At 37.2% G+C, this 23161-nt stretch overlaps 1 protein-coding gene across 1 annotated transcript; it reads left to right on the plus strand.

Annotated features, from left to right (window-relative positions):
- Nucleotides 1-9668: 9668 nt before the first annotated feature.
- On the plus strand, nucleotides 9669-20454 carry LOC110884610 (transcription factor TFIIIB component B''-like). The gene is made up of 11 exons (XM_022132331.2): nucleotides 9669-9771; nucleotides 10647-10722; nucleotides 10832-11043; nucleotides 11127-11196; nucleotides 18473-19003; nucleotides 19201-19307; nucleotides 19441-19484; nucleotides 19558-19657; nucleotides 19747-19891; nucleotides 20019-20140; nucleotides 20221-20454. The coding sequence occupies exons 2-11, from the start codon at nucleotides 10674-10676 to the stop codon at nucleotides 20314-20316; spliced, it is 1476 nt and encodes a 491-aa protein (XP_021988023.2). The 5' UTR covers nucleotides 9669-9771; nucleotides 10647-10673; the 3' UTR covers nucleotides 20317-20454.
- The last annotated feature ends 2707 nt before the right edge of the window (nucleotides 20455-23161 follow it).

The raw sequence follows: 23161 nt of genomic DNA on the forward strand, positions 1-23161 counted from the left end.
ACACTTTCAACTATCTCTTCTTTATTACAAGTTAATTCTTCTCTTGCGTGGGACTCCTCTTCCCTTGCGCGAGATTCTTTTATGCAACGTTCGATAGTTTTAATGTGTTCTATTATCTTATCGGCTATATGGGTAATAGAGTAAGGATCAAGATCCTCAAAGGTTGAATCCGGATGTTCGATCCTTTGTTCCTCATAATACTCATAGGAAGTAGATGGTTCACACCATTGTTCTTCATTGTAAGTATATGATGGAAAAAGGTCGTAATTTTGTTCTTCATAATACTCATATGAGGTGGGTTGTTCATGCCATGGTTCCTCATAATAAACATATGAAGGTGGAGGCTCATATCTTGGTTCCTCAAAGTATGAGTATGAAGGCTCATACCTTGGTTCATTAAAATATGAGTATGAGGGAGAAGGTTCATACGTTGGGTCCTCATAGGATGTGTATGAAGTTGTTGGATCGTACCTGGGCTCCTCATAGTAGGTGTATGAAGTGGATGGTTGAAATAAGTCACAATATTGTACCAAGTGAGGGTTACCACAAATGATGCAATAGTCTTCCCTATAATCCTCCTCCTCATAGGTGTAGTTGTAATCTCCTGGGTATTGATCCATAAGAATCACTCAGCAGACTCCAGCAGAGTCTCGAGACAAGAAAACAAAAAATAAAAACGGAAACAGAGGTTGGACACGGCCCCGTGTTCAGTGAGCACGGCCCGTGTTCAGATTATGTATCTGGGCGTTTTAATAAAAGTCACTGGTTTTGTGTAGCACGGGGGCGTGTTCAGTGAGCATGACCCGTGTTCAGACTCTGTATCTGGGTATTTTACAAAAAAAAACATGTAGCACGGCCCCGTGTTCAGGATACTGTAAATGCAAAAACTAACTAAAATGCAGAAAATGTGTGCGCGTTTTAAAAAAGGTTTTGAAAAACTGATTAAGCCTTCGATTTTAAGCTTTCTTAAAATCCTTGTGTCCCCGGCAACGGCGCCAAAAAAAACTTGATGTATGCGGTGTGTTATAGGTTTTTATGTATATTTTTAGCCCTTTTTACACTTTGGTCAAGTTTTAAATTTATAAAACACGATATTTTACTAACACTAAACACACATATGGGCAGGTGCACCCATCGTGAACGTAGTATAGCGTTGGTAAGATACCGAGGTCATCCAAGGACACAAGAGCTTTTAATACCGGTTTATCCTCAATGTCTAATCAAATCAAAATTTTAGAAAAAGGTTTAAACATGAAAATAAAAACTAAAAATGCTGAAAATAAAAATAAAAATAAAACAGATAGACAAGATGAATCACTTGGATCCGACTTGCTTTTAGTGTAACCTTTTATTATTTCCGCACATTTGCACTTTTTAAGAGATTATCTTAGTTATAGTAGTAGGCCCCTCTTTTGAAGGTGACGTTACCCTCAACCTAGTAGTTTGAGTCAGCAAGGATACAATCCTAAAGGGTTGGATTATTGAAAGATAACTAATTTAGTTATTAATGCGTAATGTGGTAGGCCCCTCTTATGAAGGTGACGTTACCCTCGGCTAAGTAGTTTGACTCAGCAGGGATACAATCCTAAGTAGCCGGATTAATGTTTTAATAGTAGTTTACATATGAGGGGATCAAGTAATTCGAACCCCCGCCATCCAATACCAGTGGGTATTGAAGGAGGTCCTACTAAGCTTGACCCAGGTCCTTGCAGGATCTATACATTGAAAAAGGCAAGACGCTTACCAAACCATTCCCTTAACCCCCGACCAGGTAGCCAACATATCTCCATATAGACCGTGGAGATATGAATGGTGTAAATATTTTATTTTATATAGACAGTAAAATAACGCCAAGACACCACGGACAAATGATAAGGAAGTTTCACCTTCAACATAAGAAACTAGTTATTAAAGTCATTAATACAAAACCAAATAAAAAGTGCGAAAAAATTAAAAATAAAAAGTATTACACTAAATGCTTGTCTTCACTAAGTGATGTAAGAGACTTAGGCAAACATGGCCTTTGATTGTTAAGAACTCTTACTATCAATCTTGGATCCCGAGACTACTACACACACTCTATGATGGATGATGGATGATGGATGATGGTGGTGGATGTGGGTTGTGATGGTGGTGGTGGGTTGATGAAGTGTGAGAGAGGTGGTTTGCCAAGGGATGTCTTTGAAGTGAACCAAGCACCTCTATTTATAGCCTGCACAGAATCCCGGACACGGCCCCGTGTCCATTGGGCACGGCCCCGTGTCCATCCATCTTCTCTTTCTTCATTAAATGCAGTTTGTCTGCATTAGTTGACCACGCCCCCGTGTCTTATGGGCACGGCCCCGTGTGCAGAATAGTATCTGTACTATCAAGATTTGCTTGGATTCTGCGAATCTTAGCGTTGACCACGTCCCTGTGTCCGGTGGGCACGCCCCCGTGTTGGGAAATAGAAGCTTCTACAACTGTCTTTTCTGCAGACACTTGGACACGCCCCCGTGTTCATTGAGCACGGGGCGTGTTCAGCCTTCTGATCTCTTGTTTTTGCTTGGGAAGATGTTGTCGAGGGGTTGGGCATGCCACGTTTATTCCTTTTCTTGTATTATTGTTAGATTTGGCTGCATTTTTGCTTCTTTTGTTCATTTAAGCTCTTTTATCCCTGAAAATACAAAAGGAAGAGAAAAGCACTCTTTTTCCAACATTAGTACTAAAAAAGGGTTAGTTTTATGTCTCATTTGATGTAATTTATATGTTGCATTTTACACACATCAAAATGCTTAGCTAATAAATCACTGGTAGAACCTCTTAAGGATATAGAGGTAAATGAACAACTTAAATTTGTAGAAAAGCCTCTACAGATTGAAGACAGAAAAGTCAAGAACCTCAAGCATAAGAGATTAGTTCTTGTCAAAGTGAAATGAGACTCCAAAAGAGGACCAGAGTACACATGGGAGCTTGAATCAGAAATGCAAAGGAAATATCCATACTTATTCCAGTAGATCTCGAGAGCAAGCTCTAAAACAAAGTGGGGAGGATATAACAACCCTTAAAATATTTCGACACCTAATATATTTAAAATGCCTCAATATGTCTTAAAATACATTCCGTATGTGAAAACCGAGCCCAAAATACCCTACATAATTAAAAATTAAATAAAAACCAGATTTTTATCTCGCTCGCGGGCCGCGAACGAGTTGGCTAGGACCTACGTGGTCGCGACCTAGTGCCACCAGGCGAAACCCTAGCCCGCCACGTGGCAGGCCACCCGGAGAAGCTAGGTTGTTGAATAGACGAACCTAGGCCCTACATACCTAAGTCGCGGGCCGCGAAGGACCCCTGTGTAGTCTACGCGGGGCGCGACGAAGCCCAGATCAAGCCCTATAAATAGCAGGCATCGGCTGAACATTCGAACTTGCTCACTTCTTTCTTTCTCTCTCGAATTTCTATATAGATAAAGCTATTCTCGGGCATAATACCCCCCTAAATAACGAAGTTCTGCCTCGTTGTAAGTATCATAACCCCGGTTATGTATTAGATACGCTGCCCGATTGATCCAGGGTTCCGTAACGACTGTCTAGGCTCTGCCTGACGTAGTCGTTGGAATGCCGTCTCGGGGAGAGTATTACTACTATAAATATTGGGTTATTATACCAACACGTGTGCATTTGTGTATTTAATAGATAATCACCAGGAAACCCTAAAGGAAAAACCTAAGACAGCAATGTGAGTAATCTCCTTTTTGCAAATTGTTTTTACAAAACCACACACAATTAATATTATATTAAACAGTTATTGAGTATTTGTATTCTACAATTATCGTCGGTATGTTGGGGTTTTGTATACAAAATTTGTTACTACCTTGCGAGGAGTAACATGACCACAAGTCGGGTCGACAGTACCGTGGGTGGTAATTAAAGTAGATGTAAACAAATGTAATTGCGCGACCGCCCTCAATACTGTACAATGGTTTTACTTAACTTAATTAAACTGAGATTCACTCACCAGTATTTCCCACTGACAAAATGTTTTTAAACGCGTTTCAGGTAACAAAATGCGAAAGCCAAATAGAAGCCAGCTGGACAGCACTGAAGGCTTGGAAAAGTGGCTATTAAGTTACCTAAAATAAAGAGATGTTTCATTAAATAAAATAGGATTAATTCCTATGAAAATGTGTGTACTTAAAACTTGCACGTGTTTAATATTATGAAAATGTGGTATTTTACTTTGATAAAATATTTTCTAACTACGGTCCTGATGTAATTTCCGCTGCCAAAATGATAACCACGGATACCACAGAAACTGGTCGCGGCCGCCCGTTCCCGGGTTGTTAGGGGACGGGGGTTGTGACAGATGTCAACGATCAGAGCTATGATCTGCAAAACAAAACATCGTTATGACTCGTTACAATAATGAGGTTATTCCTGTAACCACCTTCCAATGTGAGAAAAGTCTCAGTTTGTAGGAGTAAAGTAAGAGAGAAAGAGTTGAGAGTGAATGAATGTACCTTTAGTTCATGTTCTTTATTTAACTGTTTGGTGCTCTTGGAGTTTTCTTTTTTTAGGAATCTTAGTTTTATTAGGATCTGTTGCGTATATAAAAGATCATGCAAATCCTCCTAACTTTGTGGAAATTGTATAGATTTTGTGTTATCTACAATTTGGAATATTCTAGACTAATAACATATAATATTATCATAAAGTAGGTTTGACCGGTCCAAATTGGCCGAACCGGGTCATACCTCGTCACTTAGCAATAAGGAAGAAGTGAGGAGCCAAAAGGGTGCGAGCCACCTTTTCAATTTTTTTTATGGTTTCTTTTTGAAAAAGCGAGAACTTGCTTTGGTGAGTTCCCGTTAATGGCTTTGTTAAGGTATGTTGTTGATGATGGTTACTACCAACATCTCAGCTCACTACGGTGCTGAATGCTAATGATGTGCAACAATTTTGGAAGAACTTAAAGGTTTTTAGAGTCCATAAGGTCAAACTATTTTCAATCATGTTAACTTGTATTAGATGTTTTTAATACAATTTAATTCTTATGTTTAAACGGTTAAATAATTTGTGGGTATTCCTTTATATTGGACAATAAAAGTAGGGTAGAAAGACCTAGTTCGATTTTAGTGAAAAGCATGTGAAAGAATGACCAAGAATACCCACGAGAAACCTCATATCGAGGAAAACACATCATGAATTTCCAACAATTTATATATACTCCTTTCAAGTAGAATTTCAAGCTTGTTAGGCATTTTTGACGGTATATTAATGAACTGCTCATGTTGTACCCATAGAAACAGTTTCGTGAGCGGGCAAAAACTTTAGCATTACAATCATGCTAATGATTTCTTAGGAAACAACGTTGTAACGTAAAGTAATAATAAGATTATTGTCCAATCTTAAATCCTAATACTGCGTTACAAATATTTTTTCATGATTAAACCATTCAGTTTAATAAGTTTTGTATGAATGCTTCATTTTTCTAACAAGGTTGTTAGGTATAATTTGATTTCTAAACACGTTTTGGGATTATTAGTTGGATCTAATCAAAAACTAGAAATAATTTCAAAGCTGCCTTATAATACAATATTTTGTTGTGAATATCCTGCAAAACAAGTGGTTTGCCTTCGTGCAATCGGCGAGTAAAACCTTACCGTATACCAAAAAAACACCTCTAAAACTTATTAATGTACAAGAAGAAGAAATTGTACTTTCTATTCAAATTATGAATTTCACAGGTCATACCAAGTTATATGCTGTTTTCTTCTTCTTTCTCTTTTTAAAATGCAAGTTATTTGTTGGTTTTATCTTCAAGTATCAAGTTTGGAAATCAAATTGGACCAAAATTAGTCCAAACTTCCAACTCATGTTGCTTCAATGCTAGGATACGGGCAACATATAAGGCCAGGCCAAGGTGACATTCTCTCCTTTAGTTTATTGATAATATTAAATTAAATATTGTATTACTTATATATGCTATCAAATATAATAATAGGTAGAGGATCCTGTAAAAAGTGCTCAAAGTGTGAGAAGTGTATTATAACACTATATATAATACTATATAACACCATATAAACACCGTATAACAATATATAACACCATATAATACCATCTAACACTATGTAACACTATATATCATTATATAACAAATATAACACTATAGTTTGTCTGATAGCATGTCTATGATAGATGTATAGTGTTATATTTGTTATATAATGTTATATAGTGTTACATAGTGCTATATGGTATTATATGGTGTTGCATATTGTTATACGGTGTTTATATGGTGTTATATAGTAATATATATAGTGTTATAATACACTTCTCACACTTTAGGCCCTTTTTACACTATCCTTACCCATAATAATATACAAATATAAATTATTCCTAAATTTAAAATTAGATATTATTATAATATTTAATAATGCTATTTATAAATTAAAGGATAGAGATTAATAATATATATTACACGTTATTAATTACTTTATTATATACCGAAAATTAACCTTTGATACATGTATAAAACCACTAAGTTAGAGTAAACAACTGTAAATACGGGCTAATATATACATTTTTACAATAATTTTAAAGAGTAATATATTTTTAATAATTTTAAAGGTTTTACAGTGTTTATAAATTCGAAACTTATACTTAATCAGGTCAAATGTAAACATAGTATATAAAATGTAACATGTAAAAACTCTGGCTTCCTGGTACGCCGAACAAACAGCCTCTCTGAACCTTGTTTACGCGCAACTCAGCGCACAGCAAGCTTTGCTCCAAGCACAAGCTAATCAATCCGCTTTTGTTAACCCACCGCAAAGGCCTCCGAGCACCCACGTGCCTCAGCAGACCAATGCGTGGAACTTAAATCCTGAGAAAGCACCCAACGTCAGAAGGCAAAGTGCGCATGATACGCGCGACACTTATGGTGAAACGGAAAGCAACTATGTGCACTACTCCCATCAACAGAGAAAGCCAGTACACAGTCGTTTAGGCCCGCGCAACATAAATGACGAATGGGATAGCTATAATGAAGAAGATGACCCGACATACAAGAAAGAAATCACGGTATTCAGCAGATTACCACCAGAACACGAGGCGTACAAACCCCACAAGCGCGCGGGGTACAAATCAAAGGCAGAACATGATTACTCGTTGAGCTATCGCCCAGATGGCATAGCTGAAAACTCCATGTTCATCAGAGAGATTGCAACAGCCGACATCGATAATACAAAACTGACACACAATGTAGGCAAATACAATGGCTTAACAGATCCTGACGACCACCTCCAAGTCTTCAACGGCGCAGGGTTAACAGGTGGTTGAAACTTACCAACTTGGTGTTATCTTTTCGCACAAACCTTTGTCGGCGCGGCGCGCGTCTGGTTTGACAGCCTGCCAGCAGGAAGAATTAAATCATGGATCGATTTTCGAGACAAGTTCCTTGCGCACTTCTCCAAACAGCGCAGGCATACTAGAGATCCAGCTGATTGCTTGAATATATGGAGGAAAGATAACGAGAGCGTAGAAGATTTCATCACCAGATACAACAAGGAATGTATGGAAATCGGAGATGTGGGCGAGAAGATGATGCACGCACACTTCATGAGGGCAGTAAAATGTGATGACCTAATCAAACGATTGAAAGGAAGAGATGGAGGCCCCAAAGATTGGGACACCTTCATCGAAGCAGCAAAGATGATTGCGTGCACCGATAAACAATTGACCAGCGATGACAGACGTCAATACAATTACAGCCAGAATGATCGGAACAACAAGAAAGGCAAAGGCCATGGAGAACATCTGGTTACAAAGAAAGAAGTCCGATAAGAGAAGACGCGCGCAATACAATTGACTAGATTAGTCATCGCAAAGAGGTTAAGAGAGAAAACAGGGAAAAGCAGTGGACACCCCTGACAAAGACCCCTTCCGAGGTCTTGTCAACCGAGAACCACCAGTTCAAACCTCCGTTGCAAATGCGAAACAAAAGGGGTCAAGACCCAAATCTTTTCTGTGAATTCCACAAAGATACAGGTCACCTGACCGACGACTGCTTTAGCGTAAAGCAAGAGATAGAAAGAGCTCTGAGAGATGGAAGGCTCACCCATCTAGTAAAAGGGGGAAAGCGCGATAATCGCCAAATTCAAAGAAGGGAAGAAGGCCCATACAACAAAAAGCTCCGAAAATTAGAAACTCACATGGTCCAATGTAATACCCCGTGTTTCGAAAGTCAGAGTCAAAGTCAAGATTGAAGTCAAAGGGAAACAAGATTGCTAATTGCGATCTGTCACTCCTTGCTCAGTTTCTGTTTTGACTTCTTCGACCCGTAGATAGTCTAATTTATGCTTAACGTTAGTTGTATTATGTGGAGTACTTATTAATAATCGAGGTTTATTCGACATTTATCGCATATTTAATCGATGTTTATCGCTATCTATCGCATGCTTATCCCGCTCGCAACTCGGACTACGCATTTTGGTTATTATTATACGTGTGTGTGCCTTTTATGTGTTACCTGTGCATATTTATTTATGCTATGTTGTGACGATCAATCGAAACGCAATCGAAACTCAATCGCAATCGAATCGCAAACGCTAAACGCAAGTGAAATAGGATGATTTTATGATAGATATAATAGTTGGGATTAAAAGTAATTTGAATAGGAAACCTTATCGCATCGCAACGCTCACAATCGCAATCGAAACGACCAAACTCGTCGCACCAAACACTCAAACCAAGTGACTGATCGACCAGGTGACCAGCCGACCGACCAGCCAACAATATTAGTAATATTATCGGTGAATGTATTGAGCAATATAATAGAGAAGTAGAGTTTGTAAATATCAGTATCGCACTTAAAATAGGTCTACCTAGATCCCTGAGTAGGGCTGTAAACGAACCGAACGTTCAACGAACAGTTCGGAACCGTTCGGCGGGAAGTTCGTTTATGTTCGTTTGTTTAATAAACGAACGAACATGAACAAGAAATTCTGTTCGATTAGTTAAATGAACGAACATGAACAAAGGTCTCGTTCGTTTAATTGTGTTCGTGAACGTTCGGTAAGGTGTTCGTGAACATTCGTTCATTTGCGTTCGTTTAAGTTCGTATGTTCGTGTTTTAATTAAATATTTTTATACTTTCTTATATTTTATCTATACTTTTTATACTATTAAACTTTTATTTATATCATTACCCTGACAATTAAACTAGGAAACCCACTTTCACCTTGTTTATGCACAATTTCCCCTTCTTTTCTCATTATTTACATCGACGGATATGATCTACCTCTGTTCCATAATATCTAGTGCTACTCTTTGGGCCATCCACCTTTATCCTTCATCGCGTTCGCCAAATTTATTTGTGTTCGCTTATGTTCGTGAACCGTTTGTGAGCACGCTCATTTTCTTAATTAACGAACACGAACATAAAATCTCGTTCGGTAAGTGTTCATGAACCGTTCGTGAACACATTTATTTCCTTAACGAACGAACACGAACAAGGTCTCGTTCGTGTTCGTTTACAGCCCTATCCCTGAGTTTACATTTGGCCGGTTGTTTTAGTTTACCATTAAAAAAGTTATTTATTTAAGTTGTGTAATCCATAGGTATATATCGTAGACTCGTAGTGTATATATAGTTTTTACGCAAATACTAAAAACCCCCTTCTCCAAAAAACCGGCGTCGCTCCCCTGCCACCACCCCACAACCGTTGCTCCGCCCCTGAAACCTACTAACAGCCTTTAACTCTTAATTTTTTTTAAAAGTCTAACTAATCAAGGTTTGCCACCACGTTCTTTAAGTTCTTGTCAATAGTTGTTATATACTTAATTTTGATTGATTAATTATTTATACTTGAACTTGTTAAATATTTCGTTGAATTTGTACTTGATTATTAATGTTAGATAGTACATGAACTTGTTTACTAGAACCTTTTTAATGTTCTGTTGAATTTTAACTTGATTATTTGAAAGTTCTTTGCCATTCCTATGCTAATTTTTTGTGTAGAATTTGTTTAAACATCAGCTTATTTCTTTTCTGTAAATGGGTTTGCAACATTTAGATTCAAATGGTAAGCAATTGTTTTTGCTTATTTTTCGATCACCAAATGCTCCATAAAAATTCCCAATGAAAGCATTAGTAGTATGAACTAGTAAGGAAGTTGCTACTTCAATTGTTTTTGTTTAATTTTGAAAGACTGTTTTGACCCGAACCAAAGTAACCCTTTTTTTTAATTTGGCGTGTCCTGACCTGGCATGCCAGTATGCCACCCGACCCGTCTGTTTTGCCCGGTCTACTTTTCGTTAATTGTCCAGTCATGTTTAACTTTAGCATATAAAAGTCTGATTATCAAGCAATACTGTAATGTGTTTTTTAAACTTTAAACTGTTCTTTTAAATTAGAGAATCTTGCATGTTTATATGGAAAGCAGCTATTGTCTGCGCTTCCTGTAAGACAACGATCCGTATATAGCCATATAGGTGTAATGAAATTTGATAAACCATAAAATCAAACTTTGCCTAGATGAAATGATTGATCTATTTCTCCAACTATAACCACATTGTTTGAAATACAAGTTTGATATTTGATGTGAATTGAAGCGTTAACGAGGATTCTTACCCAAGGTTAGTAATATATTATTCTGTCAAATTACAGATATTCTTTTACTAACTCGAACTCAGCATGGATATTGATTTCGATGGTCTGATTTCAAGTGATGCTGCAAATACTGGTATACAAATGCGTTATATCTCTCTTCTTTCCCACTCTTATCTATGTTTCGATACACCTTCTTGACGCTTTAATGGTAGTTATTACTTCTTATCGACTTTCTGTTGCAGCAAAAGGCGGTATAAAGTTTCAACCCAAAGGCAAACCCAAGCCCAAGTCCAAACCTAATGCCCAACCAGAACCAAAGCCCACACCAACCCCTTCAACACAGTCTGTTGAGGTTGCTGCTTCTACGGCGGAACAGACTCGAAATGATTTTACTCAAATTATTGGAAATATCGGTGATAGTTTGCAGTCGTCCTTTGAAAAGTCACCGGAAGAGGTGGGTAAATCTTAAAATATCTAATGTTAGCTGTATGCTTCGTATTACCACATTTGGCTAATATTCTCTAGGGTTGAACACAGAACACTGAACCAGTTGTTACACTGGGTTCATCTAATGACTTTCTTCCCAAATCTACAATAAAAACAACAGGTCAGTTAAGGGCGTCGTGAGTAACACTCATTCTGTTAAATATAGCGAAACAAACGCACATATATATATATATAGAAAAAGTATATCGTACATTACGGCTTAACGTACTTCACGTACACCAACGTGCATGATTTGTTCTATAACATGCGTGATTAATGTTTTCAATATGCGTGATTATTGTGTTTCAACGTGCATGATTTTGGATTTTTGAGTTATAACGTGCGTGATTTTAAAATGAACGTGCGTAATTACCTGTCGTACGTGATGTACGTTAACCCGTAATGTACGTTAACCTTCCTCTCTCTCTCTATATATATATGATTTATTTTTCTCGTCATTATATATATATATATATAATTATATAGACCTGGCAAACGGGTCGGGTCATGGGTCAAAACGGGTTCGGGTCAAAACGAGTTCGGGTCAAAACGGGTCAATTATAAAAAAGGGTTGATTTGGTTCGGGTCGAAACGGGTTCGGGTCGAAACGGGTCCGGGTCAGAACGGGTTTCGGGTCGGGTCGGGTCCGGGTCAGAACGGGTTTCGGGTCGGGTCGGGTCCGGGTCAGAACGGGTTTCGGGTCGGATCGGGTCAGTTTTTTTTTTTTTTTCCTCTTCCTGAAGCTTACTGTTGCATCACAACTAGACGTTTTCATCAGATGAGTCTTAAATTAGTGCTTTAAATCTGTTTGATTATTTCTAGACTATAGTTACATTACATATCTTGACAAAAAATTGAAGCTGGAATAAATAAGAAAAAAGTAGGTAGCAAAACTGAGTAGATCTTTGACTTACAGGTTGCATCAGCAGAGGAGAATGATGTTTATGATGGATTAGGCTAATATTAGGGGGGGCAATTCTGACCCAAATACATAAACATGGGTCATTTTGGACCCTAAATTAATTATTATGGGTTAAATTGGGCCTCCTTGCAATAATTCGCGGGTTCAATTGGGTCATTCTAAACTTGGGGAAATAAGTTAAAGGGTCAATTTGGGTTTAGAAGGAAAAGGGGACGGGTTGAACGGGTTGTGAGTAGAAAAAAGGAACGGGTTAGGGTTACTTTCTTCTCAGACTCTCAGTTCTACACTTCTACTCAGGCGACGACTTCCTCCATCTCCTCCGCCACAGACCCACATCGTCCTCCGCCACAGACCTCCGCCGTCTCCTCCGCCACAAACCCACAACGTCTCCGACGTCTCCTCCGGCACAAACCCCCACCGTCTCCGCCATCTCCTCCGGCACAAGGTTTGAAATTTTTATTTTTATTCTGAAAAAGGCTTTAATTTTGTGAAGAGAGTTTATAAAAACTTCTGAAATTTATTAGGAATGTCTTTGAAAAATGCATAAATTCTGTGTTGAATGATAATTTATTAGGTTGTATCTTTTGTATTCCTTTGTGTTGTCTTTTGGGTCAAAATCACGTGATTGAACATTTGATGATAGCAATGAACTTCATTAATTTAAAGTTTGTTTTCCCTTTTCATATGATGCTTATTTTGTTGAATATAAATATGTGTTGAAGTGTTCTGTAAATCACTACTAGCTTGCTTATGCCATAATCTGTTTTTGTCTTCTTTTTTTTTTTGTCAATTTCAGTAATACAGCGTGCTTTGATATGTTTACGGCTGTTGCTTATATATAAAGTTGTATTACGGTTCATTTACAATTATGGGAAAAGGCTTGTTATATACTGTAAGATTTGTTTGATTTTGAATAGAGTTGTTGATTAGAATAGTGGATTATGATTTGTTTGTTTTGATTTTTGGATGATACTGAGTTGTTGATTGGAATAGTGGATGTTGAATATGCTTTTTTCTTTTACAAAATATAGCCTGAAATTACTAAATTTGAGTATTATTTTGAAAGGTATGTCAAACAACTCGGAATTTGGACAACATAGTGTAGAAGGGGAACATGAGGATGAAGGCAATTCATATAGTTCGGGTAAACATCGTTCTTATGTTTGGGACTATTTTGACCCATTACCGGTTGCACCCAATGGGGACAAAAAAGCAAAATGCAGTGCTTGCGGACAGGTGTATGTTACGAATGCAAGCTCGGGAACATCTAACTTAAGACGACATATCCCTAAGTGTTTTGATATTGATGGGCTTGGTCCGGCGAAAAAACAAAGACGCGCCCCTTTAGATCAAGCGATGTACAGGGAGATGTTGGCGATTTCAATTATCAAACATAACTACCCTTTCAGCTATGTTGAACATGAGGAAACAAGAAAGTTGCACAAATTTCTACACGGTGATGTGAAATTCATAACAAGAAATACCGCAAAGGCGGATGTCTTAAAAATATACGAGCGAGAGAAGATGATTATTAAAGACAAGTTAGAAAAGGTAACCGGTAGGATATGCTTGACTTCTGATTTATGGAGTTCGATCACGACAGATGGATTTATGGCATTAACAGCTCATTATGTTGATGAGAACTGGAATCTAAGGAAAAAAGTGCTAAACTTTAGAGTTATACCCCCTCCACACAGTGGTTCCATTTTAGCAGAGCACTTGATCAATTTTTTAGCAGATTGGGGCATCGAGAAAAAAGTTTTTACCATCACACTAGACAATGCAAAATACAATGACATATTAGTAGATCGTTTGAAAGGTCATTTGCGTTTGAATAACGCATTAGTGTGTGATGGAGATTTTACTCATGTGCGTTGTTCAGCGCACGTGCTAAATCTTATCGTTCAAGCCGGATTGAAAGCAATTGAAGGGGCCATTGAAAAGGTTCGAGAGTCGGTGAAATATGTGAGAGCAAGTGCTGCTAGGAAGTATAAGTTTGCGGAATGCATACAAATACTTTCACTACAATGTGGGAAGCATGTTCGTCAAGATATTGTAACGAGATGGAACTCTACATATCTTATGCTTGATTGTGCATTAGCTTATCAACGGGCTTATACTCGGTTAGCCTTAGTTGATTCAGTTTTTAAAACTTCTCCGTCAGAAGAGGAATGGGCAAGGGTGGAAATAATCACACGACTTTTGAAACCTTTTTATGAAATCACTACTTTGTTTTCTGGAAGCTCCTATCCTACCTCGAACTTATATTTTCATCACGTGTGGAGAATTCAGTTGTATATTGAAGAGGAGATGTGCAATGCGGATCAAGTTATTAGTGACATGGCGAAAGACATGAAAGAAAAGTTTGATAAATATTGGAAAAATTATTCCATGATTTTGTCTTTTGCGGTTATTCTAGATCCTCGGTACAAGGTTAAGCTTGTTGAATATTGTTTTTCAAAGCTTAACATGACATTTGAAGAGCGTGAAATGAAATTGAAGTGTATTGTGGATGGTATGCATAAGCTATATGATACAGAGTATAATATTCAATCGAAGACAATGCATGATTCTTTAATACCCGAGAGTTCAAATGTTGGTGGCAATACGCTCGATGAAATGGATGGGTTCGATACATTTCAAAGCCAATTCAAAGTTGCTGATAATGAAAAGTCACAGTTGACATTGTATTTGGAGGAACAAAACGTTGATACAAAAGTAGAACTTGATGTTTTACAATATTGGAAGGAAAATCAAGTAAGGTATCCAAAACTGGCTATAATGGCTCGCGATATATTGAGCATCCCGATTACTACTGTTGCTTCCGAATCATCTTTCGGTATTGGAGGTCGGGTGTTAAGTAAGTATCGAACTTCATTGCTATCATCAAATGTTGAAGCATTGCTATGCACACGTGATTGGTTATTTGATTTAAAAGGTATTAAAGTTCATTCTCTTTTCAACAAGCTTAACCTTGTACCGAGGATCTAGAATAACCGCAAAAGACAAAATCATGGAATAATTTTTCCAATATTTATCAAACTTTTCTTTCATGTCTTTCGCCATGTCACTAATAACTTGATCCGCATTGCACATCTCCTCTTCAATATACAACTGAATTCTCCACACGTGATGAAAATATAAGTTCGAGGTAGGATAGGAGCTTCCAGAAAACAAAGTAGTGATTTCATAAAAAAGTTTCAAAAGTCGTGTGATTATTTCCACCCTTGCCCATTCCTCTTCTGACGGAGAAGTTTTAAAAACTGAATCAACTAAGGCTAACCGAGTATAAGCCCGTTGATAAGCTAATGCACAATCAAGCATAAGATATGTAGAGTTCCATCTCGTTACAATATCTTGACGAACATGCTTCCCACATTGTAGTGAAAGTATTTGTATGCATTCCGCAAACTTATACTTCCTAGCAGCACTTGCTCTCACATATTTCACCGACTCTCGAACCTTTTCAATGGCCCCTTCAATTGCTTTCAATCCGGCTTGAACGATAAGATTTAGCACGTGCGCTGAACAACGCACATGAGTAAAATCTCCATCACACACTAATGCGTTATTCAAACGCAAATGACCTTTCAAACGATCTACTAATATGTCATTGTATTTTGCATTGTCTAGTGTGATGGTAAAAACTTTTTTCTCGATGCCCCAATCTGCTAAAAAATTGATCAAGTGCTCTGCTAAAATGGAACCACTGTGTGGAGGGGGTATAACTCTAAAGTTTAGCACTTTTTTCCTTAGATTCCAGTTCTCATCAACATAATGAGCTGTTAATGCCATAAATCCATCTGTCGTGATCGAACTCCATAAATCAGAAGTCAAGCATATCCTACCGGTTACCTTTTCTAACTTGTCTTTAATAATCATCTTCTCTCGCTCGTATATTTTTAAGACATCCGCCTTTGCGGTATTTCTTGTTATGAATTTCACATCACCGTGTAGAAATTTGTGCAACTTTCTTGTTTCCTCATGTTCAACATAGCTGAAAGGGTAGTTATGTTTGATAATTGAAATCGCCAACATCTCCCTGTACATCGCTTGATCTAAAGGGGCGCGTCTTTGTTTTTTCGCCGGACCAGGCCCATCAATATCAAAACACTTAGGGATATGTCGTCTTAAGTTAGATGTTCCCGAGCTTGCATTCGTAACATACACCTGTCCGCAAGCACTGCATTTTGCTTTTTTGTCCCCATTGGGTGCAACCGGTAATGGGTCAAAATAGTCCCAAACATAAGAACGATGTTTACCCGAACTATATGAATTGCCTTCATCCTCATGTTCCCCTTCTACACTATGTTGTCCAAATTCCGAGTTGTTTGACATACCTTTCAAAATAATACTCAAATTTAGTAATTTCAGGCTATATTTTGTAAAAGAAAAAAGCATATTCAACATCCACTATTCCAATCAACAACTCAGTATCATCCAAAAATCAAAACAAACAAATCATAATCCACTATTCTAATCAACAACTCTATTCAAAATCAAACAAATCTTACAGTATATAACAAGCCTTTTCCCATAATTGTAAATGAACCGTAATACAACTTTATATATAAGCAACAGCCGTAAACATATCAAAGCACGCTGTATTACTGAAATTGACAAAAAAAAAGAAGACAAAAACAGATTATGGCATAAGCAAGCTAGTAGTGATTTACAGAACACTTCAACACATATTTATATTCAACAAAATAAGCATCATATGAAAAGGGAAAACAAACTTTAAATTAATGAAGTTCATTGCTATCATCAAATGTTCAATCACGTGATTTTGACCCAAAAGACAACACAAAGGAATACAAAAGATACAACCTAATAAATTATCATTCAACACAGAATTTATGCATTTTTCAAAGACATTCCTAATAAATTTCAGAAGTTTTTATAAACTCTCTTCACAAAATTAAAGCCTTTTTCAGAATAAAAATAAAAATTTCAAACCTTGTGCCGGAGGAGATGGCGGAGACGGTGGGGGTTTGTGCCGGAGGAGACGTCGGAGACGTTGTGGGTTTGTGGCGGAGGAGACGGCGGAGGTCTGTGGCGGAGGACGATGTGGGTCTGTGGCGGAGGAGATGGAGGAAGTCGTCGCCTGAGTAGAAGTGTAGAACTGAGAGTCTGAGAAGAAAGTAACCCTAACCCGTTCCTTTTTTCTACTCACAACCCGTTCAACCCGTCCCCTTTTCCTTCTAAACCCAAATTGACCCTTTAACTTATTTCCCCAAGTTTAGAATGACCCAATTGAACCCGCGAATTATTGCAAGGAGGCCCAATTTAACCCATAATAATTAATTTAGGGTCCAAAATGACCCATGTTTATGTATTTGGGTCAGAATTGCCCCCCCTAGTTAACATACAAAAAGCCTTATCATAGATCACGTAGGAGACAATGGTAACCGTTGGATCAGGGGTATAATCACGCATGGGACCACATAATCACGCATGGGACTATAATCACACATGTTCTATGATAATAACGCACGTTATATTTTTTGTCATGTATGTTAATGTAGGTTAAGCCTTGAAGTACATTATACTTTCTCTCTCTCTCTCTCTATATATATATATATATATATATATATATATATATATTTAATTTATCTTACTAATATAAGCTCTCACCATGCTCAGAGACACCAGCTATTATTAGGCCTGTAAACGAACCATACGTTCATGAACTTGGTCGGCGGGAAGTCCGTTCATGAACACAGTTTTTTGTTCGTTTAACTAAAGGAACGGACATGAACACAGGTTTTGTTCGTTCATTGATGTTTGTGAACGTCCGTTTATGTTTGTTCGTTTATTTATATTTGTTTATGTTCGTTTGTTTCAGTTTGAATACATAAGTAGTTATATTTATATAAAATATTAAACATAAAAGGAACTTTCTAACTACTTATATAAGTATAACTAATTGGTAATTGGGCTTTTTAGTAATAAAAATGGGTTTTCCAATGGAATTTATGGTAATTAATCACTAATAATTTATATAAAAAAATTGCTTTATGTTCGTTTATGTTTAGTTAATTATGTTCATTTATGTTTTTTCAATTATGTTCATTTGTGATGTTTATTGTTTGTTAAATTATGTTCATTTAAGTTTTGCTCGTTTATGTTCGTTTACGTTCATTTTAGTTTGTTTAGGTTTTAAACGAACGGACATAAACAAACACGAACATGCCCCTTTTCTTAATAAACGAACATGAACAAAAATATGTGTTTGGTTAAAGTTAAATGAACGAACACAAACATGCCTCTGTTCGTGTTCGTTCGGTTCATTTACAGGCCTACTGTTGATATTTCCATGGATGGGAAACTAGCGGGGGGACCCACTGAACCTGAATCGATCAGTAATATCAATGCTTCCACAAACTTAGAAAGTATTGAAGCGCTCGATCCTTTAAACCCACCTGAGTGCTTTCTAATATTAGTTATATTATTATGATAATTTTGAATATAGGACCAAGGGTTAGCAAATTCAAGCCCAAGCCCAAGGCACAAAACCGTAAACTGCAACAGATTTCTAACAACTCTGATCCGGACGTAGGGCCTGTTCAACATGGGGAAAATATTCATTCAGTTCCTTCTCAAACCGACTTCATTGAAAACGAGCCTGCTCTTTCATTTCAAACAGAGACAATCTCTGATTACCATGTGAATGAAGATTCCATTAGTTTGAGTGAACTTTCTCAAATGGATTCAGTGAACGAAACTGGTAGATCTTTAAAAAGATCAAGACGGCTAGCAAGTAAAGCACTTCAAACTATAGACGAAGCCGAGAATGAGGGTATTGATGACTTTGTACCGGAAAATGAATCTTTAGTTGATAGAATTGAAAGTAAGTCGAAGTCAAAGTCAAAGGCTAAGAAACCTCTTGATGAGAGCAAAAAACCCGTTAGAAAGCGTAAAAAGGACAAAGAGGTATCAGGTGAGTTAACTGAAGTGCCCAAGAAGAAATTCTCACACAGCACAAAACGAAATAAACGACCAGGTAAGTATAGTTCATCATCATCTTCATACTTAGTAAACCCCACCAATAGCAAAGCTAAGGTAGGGTCTGCGGAGGGTAAGATGTAGACTACCTTACCTCTACCCCGTAGGAATAGAGAGGCTGCTTCCAGTGAGACCCCTAGCTCGATGATTTACAATTAATTATGCTTTGTATTTAATTATATCGCGCTATTATAGTAAATCCGGAATTGCTTAGTATCCCCGAGGAGGAGTTTGAGTTGCATATGCATAATTTCCCCTTGAGAGATTTAATCAGGCTAAGAGAGCATAAGGAACGGATCGAGGTACACCGTACATAATTATATTTTATTTTTTTATAATGCAAGTTCATAGTGAAGGGGATAAATGTCACATCTTTGAAAATGGATGTATCTGATATTATGATTTTTTTTTGTATGAAATTATCCTTTATTGCAGAAAAAGGAAGCATCTTTATTGGGAGCCAATGCAACAGATGAAAGGTACCGAAGTTTAGCATGAAATCATTTTGAGATATCTGTCGGGTTCTCAAATAATAATCTTACGGTTCTGCAGTGAATCTGCACAAAACACTACCTACTACAATTACCGAACTCACATGAAAATAACCCCGAGAATGAAATGGACAAAACAGGATACAGAACTATTCTACGAGGTAACGATAACACTATCAATAAACGTATAATTCATTGCTATAGTTGTCAAGTTGTCGAGCATTTGTTAGTTTCTTTTTATAAAATGCAGGCTATTCAGCAATTTGGGTTGGATTTCTCAATAATAACAGAATGTTTTCCGGGGCGGACTCACAAGCAGATAATATCAAAGTTTAAAAAAGAAGATAAACAACATCGATTAAGGATTGAAAGCGCTCCAAACACTCGTGCGAAGGGTAACATCTACATATCACACAATGCTAATTTCAAAAATTTGAACTGGAAAAAGGAAATGAAGAACATCATTTTTTTCTACTTTATAAAATCCAATTTGCCTAAACATATTATTTTGCTATTATTCAGGTCTTTCTCGTTTCGAATATGTACTTGAGCGGCTCAAACAAACCCAGGCAGATGATTCTGAGAACGATAACAATGACCCAACAGGTGAAGAAGATGAGATGCAGGAGGCTGCTGACAACAATGTATGACTCATTAATATATGTATTATATTTTTTAAAATTATGTGTGTGGAATTTGATAATAATAATTCTTGTTATTGCAGGAGGAAGGTGGGTTACAAAAAGACGTTAAAGAAGATATGGAAGCTGATGATATTGAAGATGAGGATACTTGGAATCAATATACAGGTGAAATATAAAATATATATTATTTAACAAAATCCCATTGAAAACTCTTCCTACTTTTAGTTTGACCTTTGAGTTGAAGTTGCTCCATTTTTATTCATAATTCATTAGAAATAGAATCCAAACGCTATAGGTGTATTCGCGGGTTTACTTAAACACGGCCTGTTCCATTTATCTAGTTTTTGCTTTATGTCCAAAACTAGAATCCTCATTTCTCTTTTAAGTTATATTTTTTTGTCATAAAAGACCCAAGTCGTTTCATAAACGCCTTTTGATCAAGTTATAAAATTAACATGTTATACATGTCAACCTATGAACCCGACTTGCTTTGCTAATAGCATTGGCAAGTTCAACCTAATATCGACTTGGATATGTTTTGGCCAACCAAACGTTTGAATTTCTTGTTAGGATTGTGTGAAAACAATAATATGCACTCTTGTATTAAAATTCATTTTAAAGGTTGCATGTGACTTTTAGACAATAAATCAAACAATGTTGCTATTTTGAACACTCATCTTCTGATGTGTAAGTAATTTCTCTAGGGTCATCCGAGAGACTAAGTCGATGCACAACTACCCCACAGTGCTACCAACTTCATTTAACTAGATTGTTGTCATAGGTTGCGCGTTGCGGCGGCGACGCCTTAGTTGTTTATAGCTAGCGGTGCTTTATGTGATGCGTTAACCATATGAAAACGCGTGTTTCGACGTATCCGGTCTAACTTAGTGTAACCTGTATAAGCATTGAGGTTACGGTGTACAATGATGACATTAACATGTGGTGCCCGAACACAACATTATGTGTTTTTTACTTTGTTACACACGTTACGTTCGTAAAAGTAACTTAGGCATTAACTTGGTTAGGCATAGAGAAAAAATTATAATAATGTATCGCACGTTGCGGTGTAAAGTCGTAAAAATAATTTAAACAAAGAAGTGTCAAAGTTATTAAGTAGAAAATTGGAGGGTCAAAGCTTTTGATTACTAAAAGTTAGAAATGAATATGTAACTTATTTAAAGAAGAGGGGATGTAGCCGTGAAAGTTTAGGGGTGTTTTGGTTTTATTGTGAAAGTTTGTGGGTGTTTTGGTCCTATGTTGAAAGCTTGAGGGTGTATTTGGTTTTACGTTGAAAGTTTAGAAAAATGTGTAAGGTTTTCTAAAGATTAAAAATCATACACTCATCTGCAAGTGAGATTGAGTATACCTTGTAATCAACTTGCTAGGAATATGCAAAACATCTTACAACACTAGGCTACTTCAGTTAGACAACTACTAACTCTGTGGTTTGAATAATGAATGTTGGTTCAGTTCTGTTTACACATGAAGGAAAACAGTAAACATACCTGTTATGGCCGATAGTGCAGTGGAGAATCCAGTGAGAGAAGACGACATGGAGTTCGACATCTTTGTCAAGGTGATCTGGTTCCTCCTTAGGGTGCTAACTGATGATGGGGACTTAGAAACCGAAAAGGGATATCGGTTAGGAGAGGAGGTCAACGTGATGATGTTATGGCTAATGGGGTGTGTGAATTGTGTAACTGAGTAAACCCTAAACCTCCACATAATTCTCTTTATATAAGCACCCAGGAGGAAACCTAATTAGTTACTAAGGGTAATATGGTCCATCAACAATTACCAACTAATTATTTAATAGGTTATTATATATTTTGATCTCTATAATGTAAATGATTATGATGGCTATAGATTAAATATTAATACGTAATATATTTAATCTTACATTCTCCCACTTAGCCGAGTAATCATTTACTATGAGTATTAGATAAGCCTGATCAGGAGTTAACACTCATTTTAGCCTTAAACAAGTACTATAGCAGAAAAATACAGCCGTTGAATCATTATGCGACTCAGGACCCCTATTAATCATACTATAGCCTTAATTTAAAACCTAATCATCATGATCAAAATACGCGTAAGCCCTTTGTTTGATTTGTAACTTTTATTTGTCTATATGCCATTATACCGGTTGAACATATTCTAACAGACATACAAAATCAAACTTGAGGAAATTTCATTAATCATAAAACATAAGCTAGTACAATATGCTCAAATAAGGTCTTTACTAAATCCCATATTCCGAACATGTTCTTCGTAAACCTTAGGAGGGAGACCTTTAGTCATCGGATCCGCAAGCATATCCTTAGTACTAATATACTCGATACAAAGATTATTTTCCTCAACTCGTTCACGTACAAATAGATATTTCGTATCGAGATATAAACCAGCTCCAGTCGAACTGTTACTGTTCGAGAAACTAACGACAGCTGAATTATCACAGTAAAGCTTCAATGGTCTAGAAATGGAATTGACGATTTTGAGTCCAGTGACCAGGTTTCTAAGCAACATTCCATGACAGGTTGCGTTATAAACAGCAATGTACTCTGCCATCATTGTGGAAGTTGTGGTCAACTGTTGTTTATGACTCTTCCAAGAGATAGGGCCGCCTGCTAACATAAAGATATAGCCCGAAGTGGATTTCTTGTCATCTTTGCATTTGGCAAAGTCAGAATCAGAATAGCCCACCACTTCTAAATGATCACTTCTTCTATAAGTCAGTTTATAGTCTTTCGTCCCTTGCAGATATCGAAGTACCTTCTTAGCTGCTTTCCAGTGATCTAAGCCAGGATTAGTCTGATAACGGCCTAGCATTCCAGCAATATAAGCGATATCTGGACGAGTACAGACTTGAGCATACATCAAGCTCCCGACTACTGACGCGTAAGGTATCTGGCTCATTTGCTCCTTCTCAACCTCTGTTGTCGGACACTGAAACGAAACGAAAACATCTCCCTTAACTACTGGAGCGACGGAGGGTTTGCACTGTTGCATGTTGTAACGTGT

This window comes from Helianthus annuus, chromosome 10, assembly GCF_002127325.2.
Source record: "Helianthus annuus cultivar XRQ/B chromosome 10, HanXRQr2.0-SUNRISE, whole genome shotgun sequence".
Lineage (NCBI taxonomy): Eukaryota > Viridiplantae > Streptophyta > Magnoliopsida > Asterales > Asteraceae > Helianthus > Helianthus annuus.